A 16,129-nucleotide genomic window follows, 5' to 3' on the forward strand; every position below is an offset into this window, starting at 1 on the left:
AAAATCACAGATCTCAGACTTACTCATATTTCGGTGACTTTTGGTGAAAGAATTGAGTATTTACTATTATACTTGAAAAGGAAATGTTTATTTTCTAGAACTGTATACGAGCTGAGCATGTTATTATTGAGTTATTACTTGTGCTCCTTTAAATTGTATTGTTATGAGATGTTATTGGTTATTGGTGTGGACTCTGACCTTGGTACAAGCTCGTCATTACATTCAACCTAAGGTTAGGTTTGTTACTTATTGAGTACATAGGGTTAGTTGTACTCATACTACACTTTTGCACTTTGCATGCAGATTTCTGATTCTGATGTTGCTGCGTACGGCGGGAGCTGGATCTGAAGATGTACCTGCATTCCAGTCATTGCTGCCTCTTGTTCATGGTAGATTTAGAATTTTTAATCTGTTCATGTATATTTCAGACATATGACGTATTTTTAATTCACTCCAGTTATGTAAATTCTAATTTTAGAAGCTTATGATTTGTACTACCAGTCCTTGGGGAGTGTATTAGAGTCAGTTAAATATTAATTGAATCAGATTGTTGTTATTTGGCTTACCTAGCGGGTGAGGTTAGGTACCATCACGACTAGTTAGATTTTGGGCCGTGACAAGTTGGTATCAAAGCCCTAGGTTCATAGGTTCTACAAGTCATGAGCAAGTGTCTAGTAGAGTCTTGTGGATCGGTATGATGACGTCCATACTTATCTTCGAGAGGCTATAGGGCATTTAAGATAATTTCTCATCTTTCTTTCCTTATCGTGCGAAATTGATTCAACTTGAAACATAATTCTTTGAATTCCTTCCACGCATTCGTGTGCGCATGTGAGCGTTCAGTATCAGTTGTACGTCGACGGTTTGTGATTCCACGAATGAGGTGCGATATGTGATTTCGGTGTGCTGATGATGGGCTAGTATGGAGGACTTGAGGCTCGGTTAGGACCGCAGCATAGGCTCGGTAGTTTCAGTTATGTGAGCACATACTTTTGGACTTATAAGTCTGGTAGTGTCCCTACTAGTGGAATTGTGGCTCAATGAGTGGTTGGGTGACCATATGATGAGTATGATGTGACTGCGGGATGTGTCCAGATGGCTTGAATATTACGGGAAGAGTTTATTTGGGATGTGAAAAGGACTATTGGGTGCTTAATTTCTGTCTTGATATGACATATAGTCTTGAGTTATGAGTCTGTTGAAAGATTTTTCACGTTGTTAAATTATGGGACAAATTAAATTCTCATGTCTTGTTAATGAGTTTGGATTCAGAAAGATTTAGTGATTGCGTAGTAATTATGGCTACAAAAGGGTATAACAAGATGCTAATTTGAGGCTAAGCAGGTGAGTTATCTCCTGCGAGTAATCTACGTAGGTGTGTTCCTTGTAATGTTGAGTGGAGAGTTTCTTTTCTACCAACGGGTGTATGTGTTGAGATTTGAATTTGAATCTAGTTGAGAAAGTTGACTTAACTATCAAGAGAATGGATGCGAGCTTAGCGGATGATTGAGGTATTTTATGGTTGGTGTTGCATGAGCTTGAGAAGAATTTTCATTGTACTGACTGTGGTATTGTGGCAATAATAGAGTATGGGTATTGTGAGTTATGGAATGTTTTGTTCTATGGCTTTGAGCCAAGTGGGGGAGCCTGCTATTGATGATTTGATTTCATGGTTATGTGTTAAATACTAGTTTTGGGATAGAGGCATAATTGTGGATCCGTTATGACTTGCGGAGGTTGAGATCGAGGATGACTCGAGTAAGAAAATTCTTGGATACGAATTATATTGCACTTTATGAGTATATAAAAATCATGAGATGAGTGAGTTGTTATTTGTGGAGGATGTAGTGCGCATGGAATATGAATTCAATCAGTGGTGTTAAGGCAAAGTTACTTCTTTGGGTGTTGTTGTGCTAATGGGGCACGTATCTTTCGGCCCGTTTGGGTGGTACAATTTAGATTTGGGAAGAGTGGATGAATCTCGAGAGGATTCTAATGGATTCAAAATGTATATGTGGCAATTGAAAAATTTTCGAATTCGTATATCTCTAGAATTGGTTATTTACATTGGATGGTATCAGGACTTGTGGTAATTCTGTATGACTATGGATTCTACATTTCAATATAAGAAAGGAAAGAGGAACAATTTTAAATTCGCATAAGGTATTTTCAGAGTGAGTGTTACGGTTGTGGTATATATGGGGGTAATTATGATGTGATGAGACTTTACAGATGTTTTGGTGGCAATATTCTTGGGTTTGGTGACATGCGTGGCTTGGTCGAGTCAGAGGGATTCAGTTCTGATAGCTTGGTTATGTGCAAATGGATTTCAAAGTGTTCATGATGGTTTCTACCATGGTTTAAACCGGATATTTCCTACCAGCGTGAGGAACATGTTGTGTATTATGATATCCTCCTGGATGGGAGCAAATGGAAGGTTTCTAACTAATCGGGTATGTATTCTGCTGGTGACTTAGAGTATTAATGAAGTTCTCGTGTTTTCATGTAATGGCCTAATAGAGGCGGCACGTAGAGTGACATTGAAATTTGTATGTATAAGGTGACAGTTCAGTTTTGAAGGGATGGTCATGAATTCTTAGACAACATGGGCGGTTCCAAATGTCTAGATGAATAATATTACTACTTGATATTGCATGAGAAGGGTGCGCATTTCAGAAGGCACATTGTGTTTTGACTTACAGATGTTTCATTAGTATTGCGGTACTCACTTGGTTGATAGACTGCTGGTATTCAAATTTTTGCTATGTGGCACGAAATAATTATAGGAGTATTACTTGTAGGATGATCGTGCATGAAAGATATGTTAGTCATTCTAGTGCTGGAGTTGGGATCAGTTACAGTGATTCATGTGTTCTATGAACTCGGAGACTGGGAGTTCTGAGAAGCATATTGTTTCAAGGTTGCGACCTTTTTGAAGTGAGTATTTTATTTAAACTCGGTTGAGGCACTAGTTGCGTTAATTAGTTGTGATAGTTGCGCGTTACGAGTGTGTATATATGTGAGGTTTGAGCCCATGTGTGAGCATCGGGACAAGTATTCATACTCGAAAGAATGCATAGGCTATGATATGCCTAGAGTTGACTGTTAAGCATAAGGTCATAACGTTTCTTGTATTCATACCTTTGTTGAGAACTATCTTGGCTATACTTGAGGTTACAAAGAGGCTAATTTCTTGAATAAACTTGGTAGTTACTAATTCTGCGATAACTTGCCGATTTGAGCTGTGATAGCACACTTTGAACATGCCTAAACTATGATGTGTTATTTATACTAGTCCAGGAGTGTGAGAATCTTACTTCATTATCATATACATTTGTACTTGTTTAATTACTCTTGTATGATATGCTTGGACTGGAGGCCTGTGACCATGCCAGAGATTTATATTATTAGCACGTGAGTTATCCGTGAAATACGTGAGTTGTCCGTGCGGATCCATACATTTATATTATTAGCATGTGAGTTGTCCGTGCAACACGTGAGTTGTCCGTGTAGATCCATACATTTATATTATTAGCACGCGAGTTGTCCGTGCAACACGTGAGTTATCCGTGCAGATCCATACATTTATATTATTAGCACGTGAGTTGTCCGTGTATATCCATATATTGATATCATTGACACGTGAGTTATCCGTGCAGTGTGTGGAAACTATATTTCCTTGATCATTTATCTAATTTAATTATCTTTCTTTTCCTCTACATATTATGGTATTAATTGAGTAGGGTATTTGAGGAATTGAACACATGCACCTACGGTTATTCTCTTCAAAATTTGAGGGTTGGTTGTAAATATTGGGTTGTGTTGGGGTTGCATGTCAATAAAATGGTTGTGTTTGATGAGATAAGGTCATTGGACCTAGAATGGGTACTATCAGGTTTGATTACGGTATATTTGGGAGGATAATATTGAAAGTCGGCTTAGAAAGTGATTATGGTTCTGGCTGGGGCGAGAAATCTCCATGACTTGTTGATCTGATAAGTGGTTATGAGATTCCACCTGTTTCTTTCATTATCAACAGTGTACGAAGGTTTTGGAATGTGGTTCTATGGAATGTGGGGTTTAATACTAGTACTTGATTGGTTTGGAGTAGTTACTATGATTGGGAATGGTGCTGCGAGCATGCAAGTTATGTAGTATGTTATATGATTATATCTGGGTTTATGGTTATGGCTTGATACAGCTTGTTCAGACTTATACAATGTGTAGATGTGAGATTCGGGTCATGAAAAGAAATTCTGAATGTTGGAAATTGAATTCCAAGGTTCACGGACTAAGATTTAAGTAATGATCTTTAATTATGGTGTTGTCGGGCCTATATGGAATAGGGTGACGTGGTATAACCCTCGAGTATGTGTGTGGTAAGGTGGAACAGTGATTTGAAGGTTTAGGAATAACTCTTGGCATGTTCGAGGACAAACGTATATTTAAGTGTGGGAGAATGTAACGACCCGACTTGTCGTTTTAAACATTTACGCTCCTTTAAACTATTTGAAGTCTTGAATAACTTCATATGCTGTATTGAAGTTTGTGAATCGTCGGTTTTGATTTTTAGGTGTTTTGTGATTAGTTCAAAAGAATGAATTTCATGTTAGAAGCTTAAATGAAAAGGGTTGACCGGAGTTTGACTTTTGTGCAAACGATTATGGAATAGAGTTTTGATGATTTCAATATCTCCGTATGGTGCTTTCGGACTTAGGAGTGTGTCCGCAAAATTATTTGGAAGTCCGTAGTTGATTTTGGCTTGAAATGGCAAAATTAGGAAATAGAAGATTTGGAAGTTTGACCGGGAGCTGACTTTTTGATATCGGGGTCGGAATCTAGTTCTGAAAATTGGAATAGGTTCGTTATGTCTTTTATGACTTGTGTGCAAAATTTGAGGTCAATGGGACTTGATTTGATAGGTTTCGGCATCGAATGTATAAGTTGGAATTTGTTAGTTTTTATTAGGCTTGAATTGGGGTGCGATTCGTGATTTAACCATTGTTTGATGTGATTTGAGGCATCGACTAGGTTCGTATAATGCTTTAGGACTTGTTGGTATAGTTGGTTGAGGTCCCAGGAGCCTCGGGTGAGTTTCAGATGGTTAATGAATCAAATTTTTACTTAAGAGAAACAAAATCTGGAAATTTTGGCCTTCTGGTGCAATCGCACATGCGGAATTTTGCTCGCAGGTGCGAGCTCGCAGAAGCGGCCTGGCGAGGGGCTGGGCAGTGTGTGCAGGTGTGAAGCATTTTCCGCATTTGCGAAGCCGTAGAAGCGGCTTGTTGATTGTAGAAGCATAAGGTCCGCAGAAGCGGACGGAGCCTCGCAAAAGCGAGTCTGCAGAAGCGACTCCAAGGTCGCAGAAGCGGAGGCAAGGGAAGTTGGGTGAAACCGTATATGCGGTTAATTTTTTTGCAGAAGCGGAACCTCTGGACAATGTACAAAAATAGAGGGTTCCGAGCTTTTGCCATTTTTGGACATTTCCAACATGGGTTGAGGCGATTTTTGAGTGAGAATTCACGGGAAAACTTGAGGTAAGTCACTTATGATCATTCCTAGTCAATAATATTGAATTATCATAGATTATTCCGACTAGATTACGTGTTTTTGAGGTGTAATTCGAGGGTTTGGGCTTACAGATTTGAAAATAAGATTTGAAAATTTGAAGATCGAGTTGATGTCAGAATTTGGTAAATTTGGTATTGTTTAACTCGTGGTTGAATGGGCGTTCATATTTTATAACTTTTGTCGGATTTCGAGATGTGGGCCCCACTGGCGATTTTTGAGTTGAATTTCGGATTTTGTTGGAAAATTAGTATTTTCATATGGAATCGATTCCTATAATTTGTGTTGATTCGAATTAATTGTGACTATATTCGAGGCGTTCGGAGGTCGATTCGCGAGGCAAAGGCGTATTGGAATAAGAATTTTATGGTTTGAGGTAAGTAACATTTCTAAACTTGGAGCTAAGGGTATGAACTCTGATTATACGTATTATGTGATTTGTTTTGAGGTGACGCACATGCTAGGTGATAGGTGTGTGGGCGCGCACCGTAGAAATTATGACTCAGTCGATTCCGTAGAGCTGTGTAGTCAATTAACTTGTATTTTTCATGTGTTAGAGAAACTGAGCTGTGACTCATGTTAGAAATCATGCTTAGGTAAATGGTGGTATTATTGGGACCCACTGAGGTCATTTCTATCATCGAATTATATGTTTAAATTGTAATTTCATACTCAGTCATATTCATTCATTGCATATCATATCTCAGTCTCTGTTGTTACTTGTTGATACATCATATTATCATTTTGGGCTAGTTTCATGACAATGTGAGCCCGAGAGACTGGAGAGATTGGTGACTGAGTGAGGCCGAGGGCCTGATTGTGAGGATATTTATGGAAACGAGCTACACGCCGCAACAGACCATATATATATATATTATTTATAGACCGGATTGCACGCCGCAGCAAGCCTTATAGGCTTTATTATTATGGGATTGGGTTGCACGCCGCAGCAGGCCAGATTGGCTTGTTATAGCGCTTGAACTGAAGGAACCCCTCCGGAATATGCACCCCCACAGTGAGTGCATATGATATTATATTTGGGATGGACTTCCCAGGGTATGAAGTTGCCTTATTTATTTATAATTTTCCTGGGCATGGATCTTGCCCGAATCGTTTATTATGTTTGGGATGGAGTTCCGTGGGCTGGATTGGCCCTATACAGTGCTGAGTAACTGAATGTCAGTTATTATGTATATATATATATGGGATGGATTTTTCCTGGGTTGGATTGGCCATATACAGTACTGAGTGATTGAGTACTCTGAGAGTGTGAGTACATGAGTTCATCACTGTGCTGCATTGCATTGGACATGCATACTTGATATGCAGGTATAAAGAAGTATTTTTCCTCATGCCATCTGATAATTAAATTTCTTATCTGTCATTAAAGTTTTTGAGAAAAATCACAGATCTCAAACTTACTCATATTTCGGTGACTTTCGGCGAAAGAATTGAGTTTTTATTGTTATACTTGAAAAGATAATATTTATTTTCCAGAACTGTATACGAGTTGAGAATGTTATTATTGAGTTATTACTTGTGTTGCTTTAAATTGTTTTGTTATGAGATGTTATTGGTTATTGGTGTGGACTCTGACCTTGGTACAAACTCGTCACTACTTTCAACCTAAGATTAGATTTGTTACTTATTGAGTACATGTGGTCGGTTGTACTCATACTACACTTCTGCACCTTGTGTGCCGATTTCTGATACTGATATTGCTGCGTACGACGGGAGCTGGATCTGAAGATGTACCTGCGTTCCAGTCATTGTTGCCTCTTGTTCATGGTAACTTTAGAATTTTTAATCTGTTCATGTATATTTCAGAGATATGACGTATTTTTACTTTACTCCAGTTTTGTAAATTCTAATTTTAGAAGCTCATGACTTGTACTACCAGTCCTTGGGAGTGTATTAGAGACAGTTAAATATTAATTAAATCGGATTGTTGTTATTTGGATTACCTAACGAGTGATGTTATGTGTCATCACAATTAGTTGGATTTTGGGTCGTGACCGTATAAAAATACTATGCTTACTATCTCTTCTCCTTCTCACATATACGACTGTTCTGATAATAAAAATATTATTGTGGCATAAGATGGTGCTGTTATGTTTTTGATGCTAGGTTACAATTGGAAAAGAAGATGGCAAGCATTGGAGTGATGACTATGGATAGCTGTGGTCATCTGCTTCAAGCCTTTGGCACCCAAATTCAATTTGTTGGAAAAGCCTTTACTGCTGAAGCACTGGCAATTCTCGAAGCTTTGGAAAAAAACTATAGAAAATAGATGGTCAAAGGTGCATATTCTATCAGATGCAAAAAATATGGTGGATATGATACGAAAAATAGTGGTGGTCTCATGGGAGATAGATGTTACTTGTGAAGATATATGGAAGTTGATAAATTCCTTTGAAGATATAAATATTGTATATATTCCTAGATCTTGGAATGTCTTAGCACATAATTTAGCAAATTTTCTATCTTGCTAATACATAGAACATGGGTTTCTACTTTTCCTAGTTGGATTGTAAATGATGCTATTGCAGCTTTTGACTCTTTGAGAACTATTATTATCTAATATAGTAAAGTTGTCTCCTGAAAAAAACAAAAATCACACCGCAGCAGCATGCCTTCTTAACTATGCTTTTTAAAAAGATGTATCTTATATCTATATTTTATTTATTGATTTTAAAATGATGTATCTTATTACTTATATCTATATATTTTATTTATCGGAAATGGGTTAAAAATGCCCCTAAACTATTGAAAAAGGTTTAAAAATACCCTTCATTCACCTATTGGGCTAAAAATACCCCTCCATCCAGCTTTTTGGTTCACTTATGCCCTTTGACCGTTAGGTCAATGCTGAATTAAAAATAATAACTATTTAAATTACACGTGACAACTTCTTATTGGCCAAAATTAAAACATCTAACTCATTAGAAAGACTCATCCATATCTATTAATTTTTCATACTAACCCGCTTCAAACACTAACCCCACCCGAACAAAAAGTTAAACTAAAAAAAGAGAGGCCCCACTTCTATCAAACTCCATAGAACAAAAGCTCCATGGAAATTGTAGCGAACATATAGACGCAAATTTACAACGTGGTTTTCTTTTTCTTGTTATGGCATCTAGTTCAATTTACATGATAGACACAAATTGCATTATATTCAATATGAGTTTAATTTAATCACTTAAAGTGATTGTTTGGAAGATATCATAAACCGTTGGACTACCCCTAGTTTTCTGTCCCACATTATTGTCAAGAAAATCATTGATTCATTCATGCTAGGTTTTTTTTGTTTGTTTAATTTGTTCATGAACCTTTATTCGATGATAATGTTATACATGAGATTAATCAAGAAAATGATCACATGTAAATCCATGGATTAGATGAAAATGGGGCATCTTTTTTTATTTGAACTTTTTATTCGGGTCGGATTAGTGTTCGGGGCAGGTTAGTCCGAGAAACGGGTAGATATGGGTGGATCTTTCTTATAGGTTTAGATGTTTTAATTTCGACCAATAAGAAGTTGCCACGTCAAATTTAAATAATTATTCTTAAAATTTAGCATTGACCTAACGGTCAAAGGGTATAAGTGAACCAAAAAGGTGAATGGAGGGATATATTAGCCTAATAGGTGGATAAAAGGGTAATTTTAGACCTTTTTCAATCGGCAAAGATCCAAATATACCACTGTACTTTCGAAAATAGTCTAAAAATATCCCTCGTTATACTATTGAGTTATCTATACCCCTACAGTTATACTTTGGGTTCAAATATATCCCTCATTTAAACGGAGGGACACGTGTCATCGTTCTGTTGGCCGATTCTAAATATCTCATAATTAATTAAAAAGATCCATTACCATACCCGAAAAGTAATTTTCTAAAGCAATTTTTTTTTTTGTAAAAACTGAAAAAAAACTGAATTTTTTTTACAAAAAATTGAAAAAAAAAACGAAAATACTTTTTTCCCCCAGCTTTTACAAAAAAACTGAAAAATAATTTTCTAAAACAATTAAAAACGGGAAAAAACTGAATATTTTTTACTAAAAACTGAAAAAATTAAAAATATATTTTTTCAGTTTTTACAAAAATATTTCTTTAAAAAACTGAAAAATAATTTCTAAAGCAATTGTTTTTGTAAAAACTAAAAAATAAAAACTGAAAAGTAATTTTCTAAAGCAATATTTTTGTAAAAATTGGAAAAAAAAATATTTTTGTTTTTTTCAGTTTTTAGTAAAAATAATTTCAATTTTTTCCAATTTTTACAAAAAATAAATAGCTTTAAAAAATTACTTTTCGGATATGGGTATTTTTAATTAATTAGGAGATATTTAGAATTGGTCAACATGACGATGACACGTGTCCCTCCGTTTAAATGAGGGTATATTTGAACCCGAAGTATAACTGAAGGGGTATAGATAACCCAATAGTATAATGAGGGATATTCTTAGACCATTTTTGAAAATAACGAGTATATTTGGACTTTCGCCGTTTTTCAATAGCTTAGGGGCATTTTTTACCCTTCTCATTTTATTTGTTGATTATTGATGGGTGAAAATTAGGAGAAAGAAAACTAACTACCCTGCCATCCATATCCACGCCAATTTGCGCTCAATTATATATACAGAGAGATTCTGTTGGCTACCAGAACTCTACTTGACAGGTATCCTTTCCCAACATTAAACATTTCATACGAAAGAATTTGGTAGACAAAACACAACCCTAGACATTTGCCGCCATCGCCGCCGCCGCCATGAACAACGACGGATTTCCAGCTGAGAGATTGTTCAACCAAGGTTACTCCTACACTTACGACGATGTCATCTTCCTCCCTGGCTACATCGACTTCCCCGTCGACGACGTTAACCTCTCCACTAAGCTCAGCCGCAACATCCCCCTCTCCATCCCCTGCGTCGCTTCTCCCATGGACACCGTCACCGAGACCTCCATGGCCGTTTCCATGGCGGCGCTCGGCGGAATAGGTATCGTTCACTACAACAACACTATCTCTCAACAAGCATCCATCATCCGTGCCGCCAAATCTCATAAAATCCCTTTCTCAGCCGACTTAATCTTCGCTTCTCCGTCCGATTCAATCCACTCCGCCGATGAATTCGCTAACTCCCCTTGCATTTTCGTCACCGAGTCAGGGAACAAACAATCCAAACTGTTAGGACACGTGTCCAAGTTTGATTGGGAGAACTTGAGCAATAAGGAAGCTAGGATCTCTACTTATATGAACGCTTCTCCCGTTACTCTGCCTTCGAGTTATAATTTCAATGACGTGGCAGGCTACATGGCATCTAAAAAGCTGGACTTTGTTGCGTTAGTAAACGAGGAGGAGGAAAACGGGGAAGCAGTCAATTTAGTCACGAGTGCTGATATGGAGAGAATAAAGGGACTTCCGAAATTGGGCTTGCCATCTTTAGGGGAAGACGGGAAGTTCTTAGTGGGGGCAGCGGTGGGGACGAGAGACTCAGATAAAGAGAGGCTGGAGCATTTAGTGAAAGAAGGGATTAATGCTGTGGTGATTGATAGCTCGCAAGGGAATTCGCTGTACCAGATTAATATGATCAAGCATGTGAAACATACTTACCCTCACTTGGATGTGATTGGTGGAAATGTAGTCACTAATTACCAAGCTGAGAACTTAATTAAGCAGGGTGTTGATGGATTAAGGGTTGGTATGGGATCCGGCTCCATCTGTACCACTCAAGAAGTTTGCGCTGTGGGCCGCGGTCAGGTGAATTATCTATCTCTTCATTAACTTGTTATTGTTGGAAGCAACTGGTTTTTTGTTCTGATGATTGTGCTCCCTTTGTTCCAATTTAAAATTTGTTGCATTGTTTGCTATGTTTGGTTATGTGATGGAAGTGCAGCTTTTTGAGAAAAAATCTGGTTCATATTATTAAGTCAAAAAATCTGGTGCACTGAAGTGATAGTAGTGCAACTTTTTCAGTAAAAAATTCTGGTGCAGTGAACTGATAGAAGTGCGCTTTTTTGTGCAAATTTGAAGAGTACAGTTTTAGCATGGAGTGCAGTTTTCTTAGTGCAAATTTGAAGTGAATATCTGTGAATGTTTCCTCGTGGAGGGAAATGATCTGATCTTTGAGCAGGGAACAGGGAAAAGCATTAAACATAAAGCCTCTTTTGAGAAATCTGTTAGATTTAGGTTTTCCGACCAGATGTGTCTTCTATTTACCTACATTAAGAATTATATCTGTCAAGCGTGATATATTAAGGACCAAATAAAGCAACCCTGGATACATTAAGGACCATTTTGATAATTATGTTCTCTGTCAATTTTGTTTAGGCAACTGCTGTTTACAAGGTGTCATCAATTGCTGAGCAGCATGGTATCCCTGTCATCGCTGATGGTGGGATTTCAAATTCTGGCCATATCGTGAAGGCATTGTCACTTGGAGCATCAACTGTCATGATGGGAAGCTTCTTGGCTGGTAGTAATGAAGCTCCCGGCACATATGAATATAAGGTACAACAGGATTCTCAATGCTTTTATGCTATGTATGCAAAAGTTCCTTCCAAGATACATCTACGGTTTCTTTAGCTGTATCTGGACTCTTATTTTTACATGATATTTCCTGGAAACTTTCCTATCTGTTTTCAGTTTATATCCTGCATGCAAGTTGACTTAGTCCATGGAAATTTGCTCTTTGGATATAGAACTTTTTAATTTTTAGGCGGCAATTTGGCTGTGTCCCTCAAAGTTGGCATGAAGTGTCAGGTGGTCAGTAGCAAAGTTTCAGTGTCTAATATACATTTTGTGCCAACTCTTCGGGCTATCTGTATACTGGCCTTATTTTAAATATATATAGTATATTTTATTATTTGGCACATAGTATATCTGCTTTCTGTGACAAGAGTTTTGGTTATGTTATCTTCAAAGCTGCTTGATTGCAAATATTTGTACTCTCGAGACTAAAAGAACCTGGGTGATTCTGTTCATATTTGCAAGTGTAATCAACTCAAATATGCCCTTGAGCTATTGTTAACTTTGGTCAATTTTTGGGCAAGGATAGAATGGTCTGCGTGTGAAAAAATATCGAGGTATGGGATCCCTGGAAGCAATGACAAAAGGGAGTGATGCAAGATACTTGGGTGATACTGCTAAACTAAAGATTGCTCAAGGAGTTGTTGGTTCAGTTGCTGATAAAGGTTCTATTCTGAAGTTCATTCCCTATACAATGCAAGCTGTAAAGCAAGGATTCCAGGATCTAGGTGCTTCCTCCTTGCAATCTGCTCATCATCTTTTAAAATCAGGCAAATTGAGGCTAGAGGTTTGTCTCTTGTTATTTGTTGTATCTTCTTACTCAACCATTATTATATTGCTGCATGTTTGTGTTTTGTTTTTCGGGTATTTGAAAAAAAATGAAACAGCAGAATCATCTTACCTCATAGTTCATGGGGATCTAACTTTTTTTTGATTGTTAGTTCATGGGAATCTAACTTTTACTCTCTTTTCTGGTTCTCCAGGTCCGAACAGGAGCCGCACAAGTTGAAGGAGGGGTTCATGGTCTCGTCGGTTATGAGAAGAGATACTTCTGATTTAACTTTATTGGAGAGTAATGTAAGCAGTTACGCTTGATACACAAGTTTCTTGTTGTTAAACTTTACAAAACCTTAGCTGTGGTTGGCAGTCTAGTCAAATTTTCGGAATGCATGCTCCAAGTTTCTCTCTCTATTTATCAGTAACTATTGCCATATATGTCAGAAAAGCATGCTGCAAAATCAACCTCTTGCCAATACAATATGCAAAATAGCAAATCAGATTTACATGAACTTCTAATTGTCAATATAATATAACTCCATAAGATGGATTTGGAAAACTTCTTCCTTTTCATAATTAGTTTTAATAGTAAAACTTTATTGACCAGAGTACTAGAAAATATTGGTAGCCATAGGGTGATGTGGCCGGCACATAGTGAATCTCCAATTAACTTGTATTCCTAGTGAACTCTTTATAGTTTAGGTTTCTCTGGTATTCTTAGTGGAAGGGCTTACATTAAATATTTAATTTTCTATAGAAACCGGCAAATCATACAAAACGGGTGCATGGCTGGTGATTTTATCCTGATGAGCAGCCATTGCTGTAGTGGTCAAAGCCTAATTCTTCAATGTTTGTTCTAAATTTCTAGGCTTTTCTGATGCTTAGAGTGAAAATGATAGGCAGTCCAGATCTTTCGCATTTTACTTTCTATAAAGTTTCCTCTGATATCAAGTCTGTATATTCTGATATCTGCACTTCTGTTTTTGTTCTATACTTTGAATAAAAAACTCATGATGCTTTTACAGTAAGAAACGGAGGAATCGTATTGCATTTAGTGTTCCTTGTTCTTGAAAATCCTAGTAAGTTGCACCCTCCAAAGTATCAATTACTTAAGTTTCACTTAGACAACCTCTTCATAAGAAAGAATGATTTTGGATTAATTAGGAAACAACATTGTCTTTTTGTCTAGTAATCGTTCAAAGGTCTACGTCATGATCCAATACCATTCATGTGCTTCAGAGTAGTAAATTTACACGAACAAAAATATGAATAACAAACAAATCAAGTTTGTGTACATAGACATGAGTACAAAGATTGATCATCGTCATAGCAGTAATGTAAAACAAATGATGAATTCAGAAAACATGACACTCGTTATTTACTGCAGAAAATAAGAAAAAAGAACTGGTTGGTTTTTAATACTAGCATTACTAGCTGCCTTTTGGATGGACTGCAAAGTAGGTTTGGATACCTGATAGACCTGTACCAGTAACTTCCAAACCTATGACAAAAATTGCGGCAATAAATGCAAAAATAGTCCATGGGGTAGTAAAATGAGTGTTCTTCCACTCAGCAATCCATATTTTTCCTTTGTTATTGTAATGATTCTCAATTTTGTCTTTCACACCAACAAAGGCATGTGGATTAGGGACCAAATCTGTTGCTATTTCATTGAAGAGATCTGCTACTTCTTGGTCACTTCCAAGAAAGTTAAGAAGTATACCTTTGGATCTCAGCTCCTTCACATCTTCAGCATGATCAATTAGTGAATCCATGAAGCAAAGATAAGATGTAACTCCAAAGTCATCTGGTGTGTCAGGACATGCCTCATATGCAACCAAGTTTAAAAGCTCTGACTTGGTTGAATCATCTATGGTTATAGATGGAAGTGTTAAAAGAGCCGAGCAATGAAATGAGTTGAACTTAATGTCTGAAAGACGACGACTTTTTCCACGCCTGAAACGTATTCCTGCTCTCTTGAGCTCCATGGCTGAACGATATGAGCACCACTCACCCCTTAGATAGCATCCTCCTTCTGAGAAAACATTTGGGTCTATGAGTTGCGTTCTTAATATCTCAAGCAGATGAGCAGGATTTTCTTCTTTGATCAGGTAAGGCCCTTCTCCTTCACAAATCTTGCCAAAGAAATCAAGAAAGACATCCTTGATACTTTGAATTAATCCATGATTTTGAGGGGGCTTTGCATGTGCACTGGAGATGAACGTTTTAATCATTCTCATTCCTTCATCTTTATTGAACCTACAGCTCATTAACACATGCAGGACTTCAAAAGGTAGCTGATTTTCAAGTAAGAAAAGATCACGACGAATGAAAGCTATATCATGACTCTTCATTTGCAGCTTCTTATAATTGCCAGTGACAAGGCAGAGAATATATTGGAGAATGAAACAGCCATCCAGGAACATCATCTGTGCAAACTCCTCATTGCTGTAATCTTTAATCAAGTCCAGAGCATAACACTCCCTGACATTAGGCACAATGTTCTTCACCTTTTTGTAAAGCTCATCAATGGACACTGATTTTGTTAAAAGCCGTGATAAGACCCCAGCAGATTTTGGTTCGGTGCTTTCTTGATCAGCAAACTGAATTGCCATCATCTCCTTGTACTTCTCCATAGGTTGAAGCTTGGATTTTCCATGGTGAAATGGACCGAGAGCAACCACAAGGGGCTCATAGCATCTTACATTTGATTCAATCTCGCGATGCATTTTGGGGACCATGTGTATCTTTGGCTTCTGTGATGAGCCAATGGTGGGGTACTCTCTGCTCTTCTCCAATGATTTTAGCCATTGTCTCTCATTTTCACTGATTTCATGAGAATCTGAGTTTGACTCTTGAATTGTAATGTTGCATTCATCTTGATTACCAGAAATCTTTTCATTGCCAATGCACCTACCTTCTTCTCTAGTAATCATTGTTTCTTTAGCATATTGTTTATCCATTTTTGCTGAATTCTAGTCAAGTTAAGAACCTCAATCTTGATAATTGTAATTTGTATACATTTGTTTAAACTACTTATAGGACTAGCTAGTGAAAGAATAAAAGTTTTCTTTTACTTTAGGCAAGGTGATTTCTATTCTTTTATTTTAGGCAAGGTGAATGTTCGGTTTCCTATGGTGGATTGGACCGATGGAAACAACGAGGGTCTGATAGCACTTTGGGTTGCCTTCAATCTGAAGCTTGTGCTTAACACATTATAGTTTAGGCTTTCTTTAGTGGTCAAAGGCAAATTCTT

The 16,129-nt window shown here is 37.3% G+C and overlaps 2 protein-coding genes across 5 annotated transcripts; one reads left to right on the forward strand and one right to left on the reverse strand.

Moving 5' to 3' along the window:
- The first annotated feature begins 10,177 nt into the window (after nucleotides 1-10,177).
- On the forward strand, nucleotides 10,178-15,805 carry LOC104110489 (inosine-5'-monophosphate dehydrogenase 2). Of its 4 annotated transcripts, none has more exons than XR_004510579.2 (6): nucleotides 10,231-11,328; nucleotides 11,899-12,078; nucleotides 12,626-12,883; nucleotides 13,080-13,173; nucleotides 14,509-14,984; nucleotides 15,139-15,805. XR_004510579.2 is itself a non-coding variant. In XM_033659783.2 (5 exons), exons 1-4 carry the CDS (start codon nucleotides 10,339-10,341, stop codon nucleotides 13,149-13,151), a joined length of 1,500 nt encoding a protein of 499 aa, XP_033515674.1. In that variant the 5' UTR covers nucleotides 10,231-10,338; the 3' UTR covers nucleotides 13,152-13,173; nucleotides 15,156-15,805. The 4 variants fall into 4 exon arrangements, 2 of the variants coding, with proteins under 2 accessions (XP_009618296.1, XP_033515674.1); XR_004510578.2 differs by having other exon boundaries at nucleotides 15,156-15,805; XM_033659783.2 differs by lacking the exon at nucleotides 14,509-14,984 and having other exon boundaries at nucleotides 15,156-15,805.
- LOC104110490 (UPF0481 protein At3g47200-like) lies at nucleotides 14,122-15,871 on the reverse strand. The gene has a single exon (XM_009620002.4). It carries the CDS (start codon nucleotides 15,834-15,836, stop codon nucleotides 14,304-14,306), a length of 1,533 nt encoding a protein of 510 aa, XP_009618297.1. The 5' UTR covers nucleotides 15,837-15,871; the 3' UTR covers nucleotides 14,122-14,303.
- Nucleotides 15,872-16,129: the final 258 nt, after the last annotated feature.

This window comes from Nicotiana tomentosiformis, chromosome 12 (genome assembly GCF_000390325.3).
Source record: "Nicotiana tomentosiformis chromosome 12, ASM39032v3, whole genome shotgun sequence".
Lineage (NCBI taxonomy): Eukaryota > Viridiplantae > Streptophyta > Magnoliopsida > Solanales > Solanaceae > Nicotiana > Nicotiana tomentosiformis.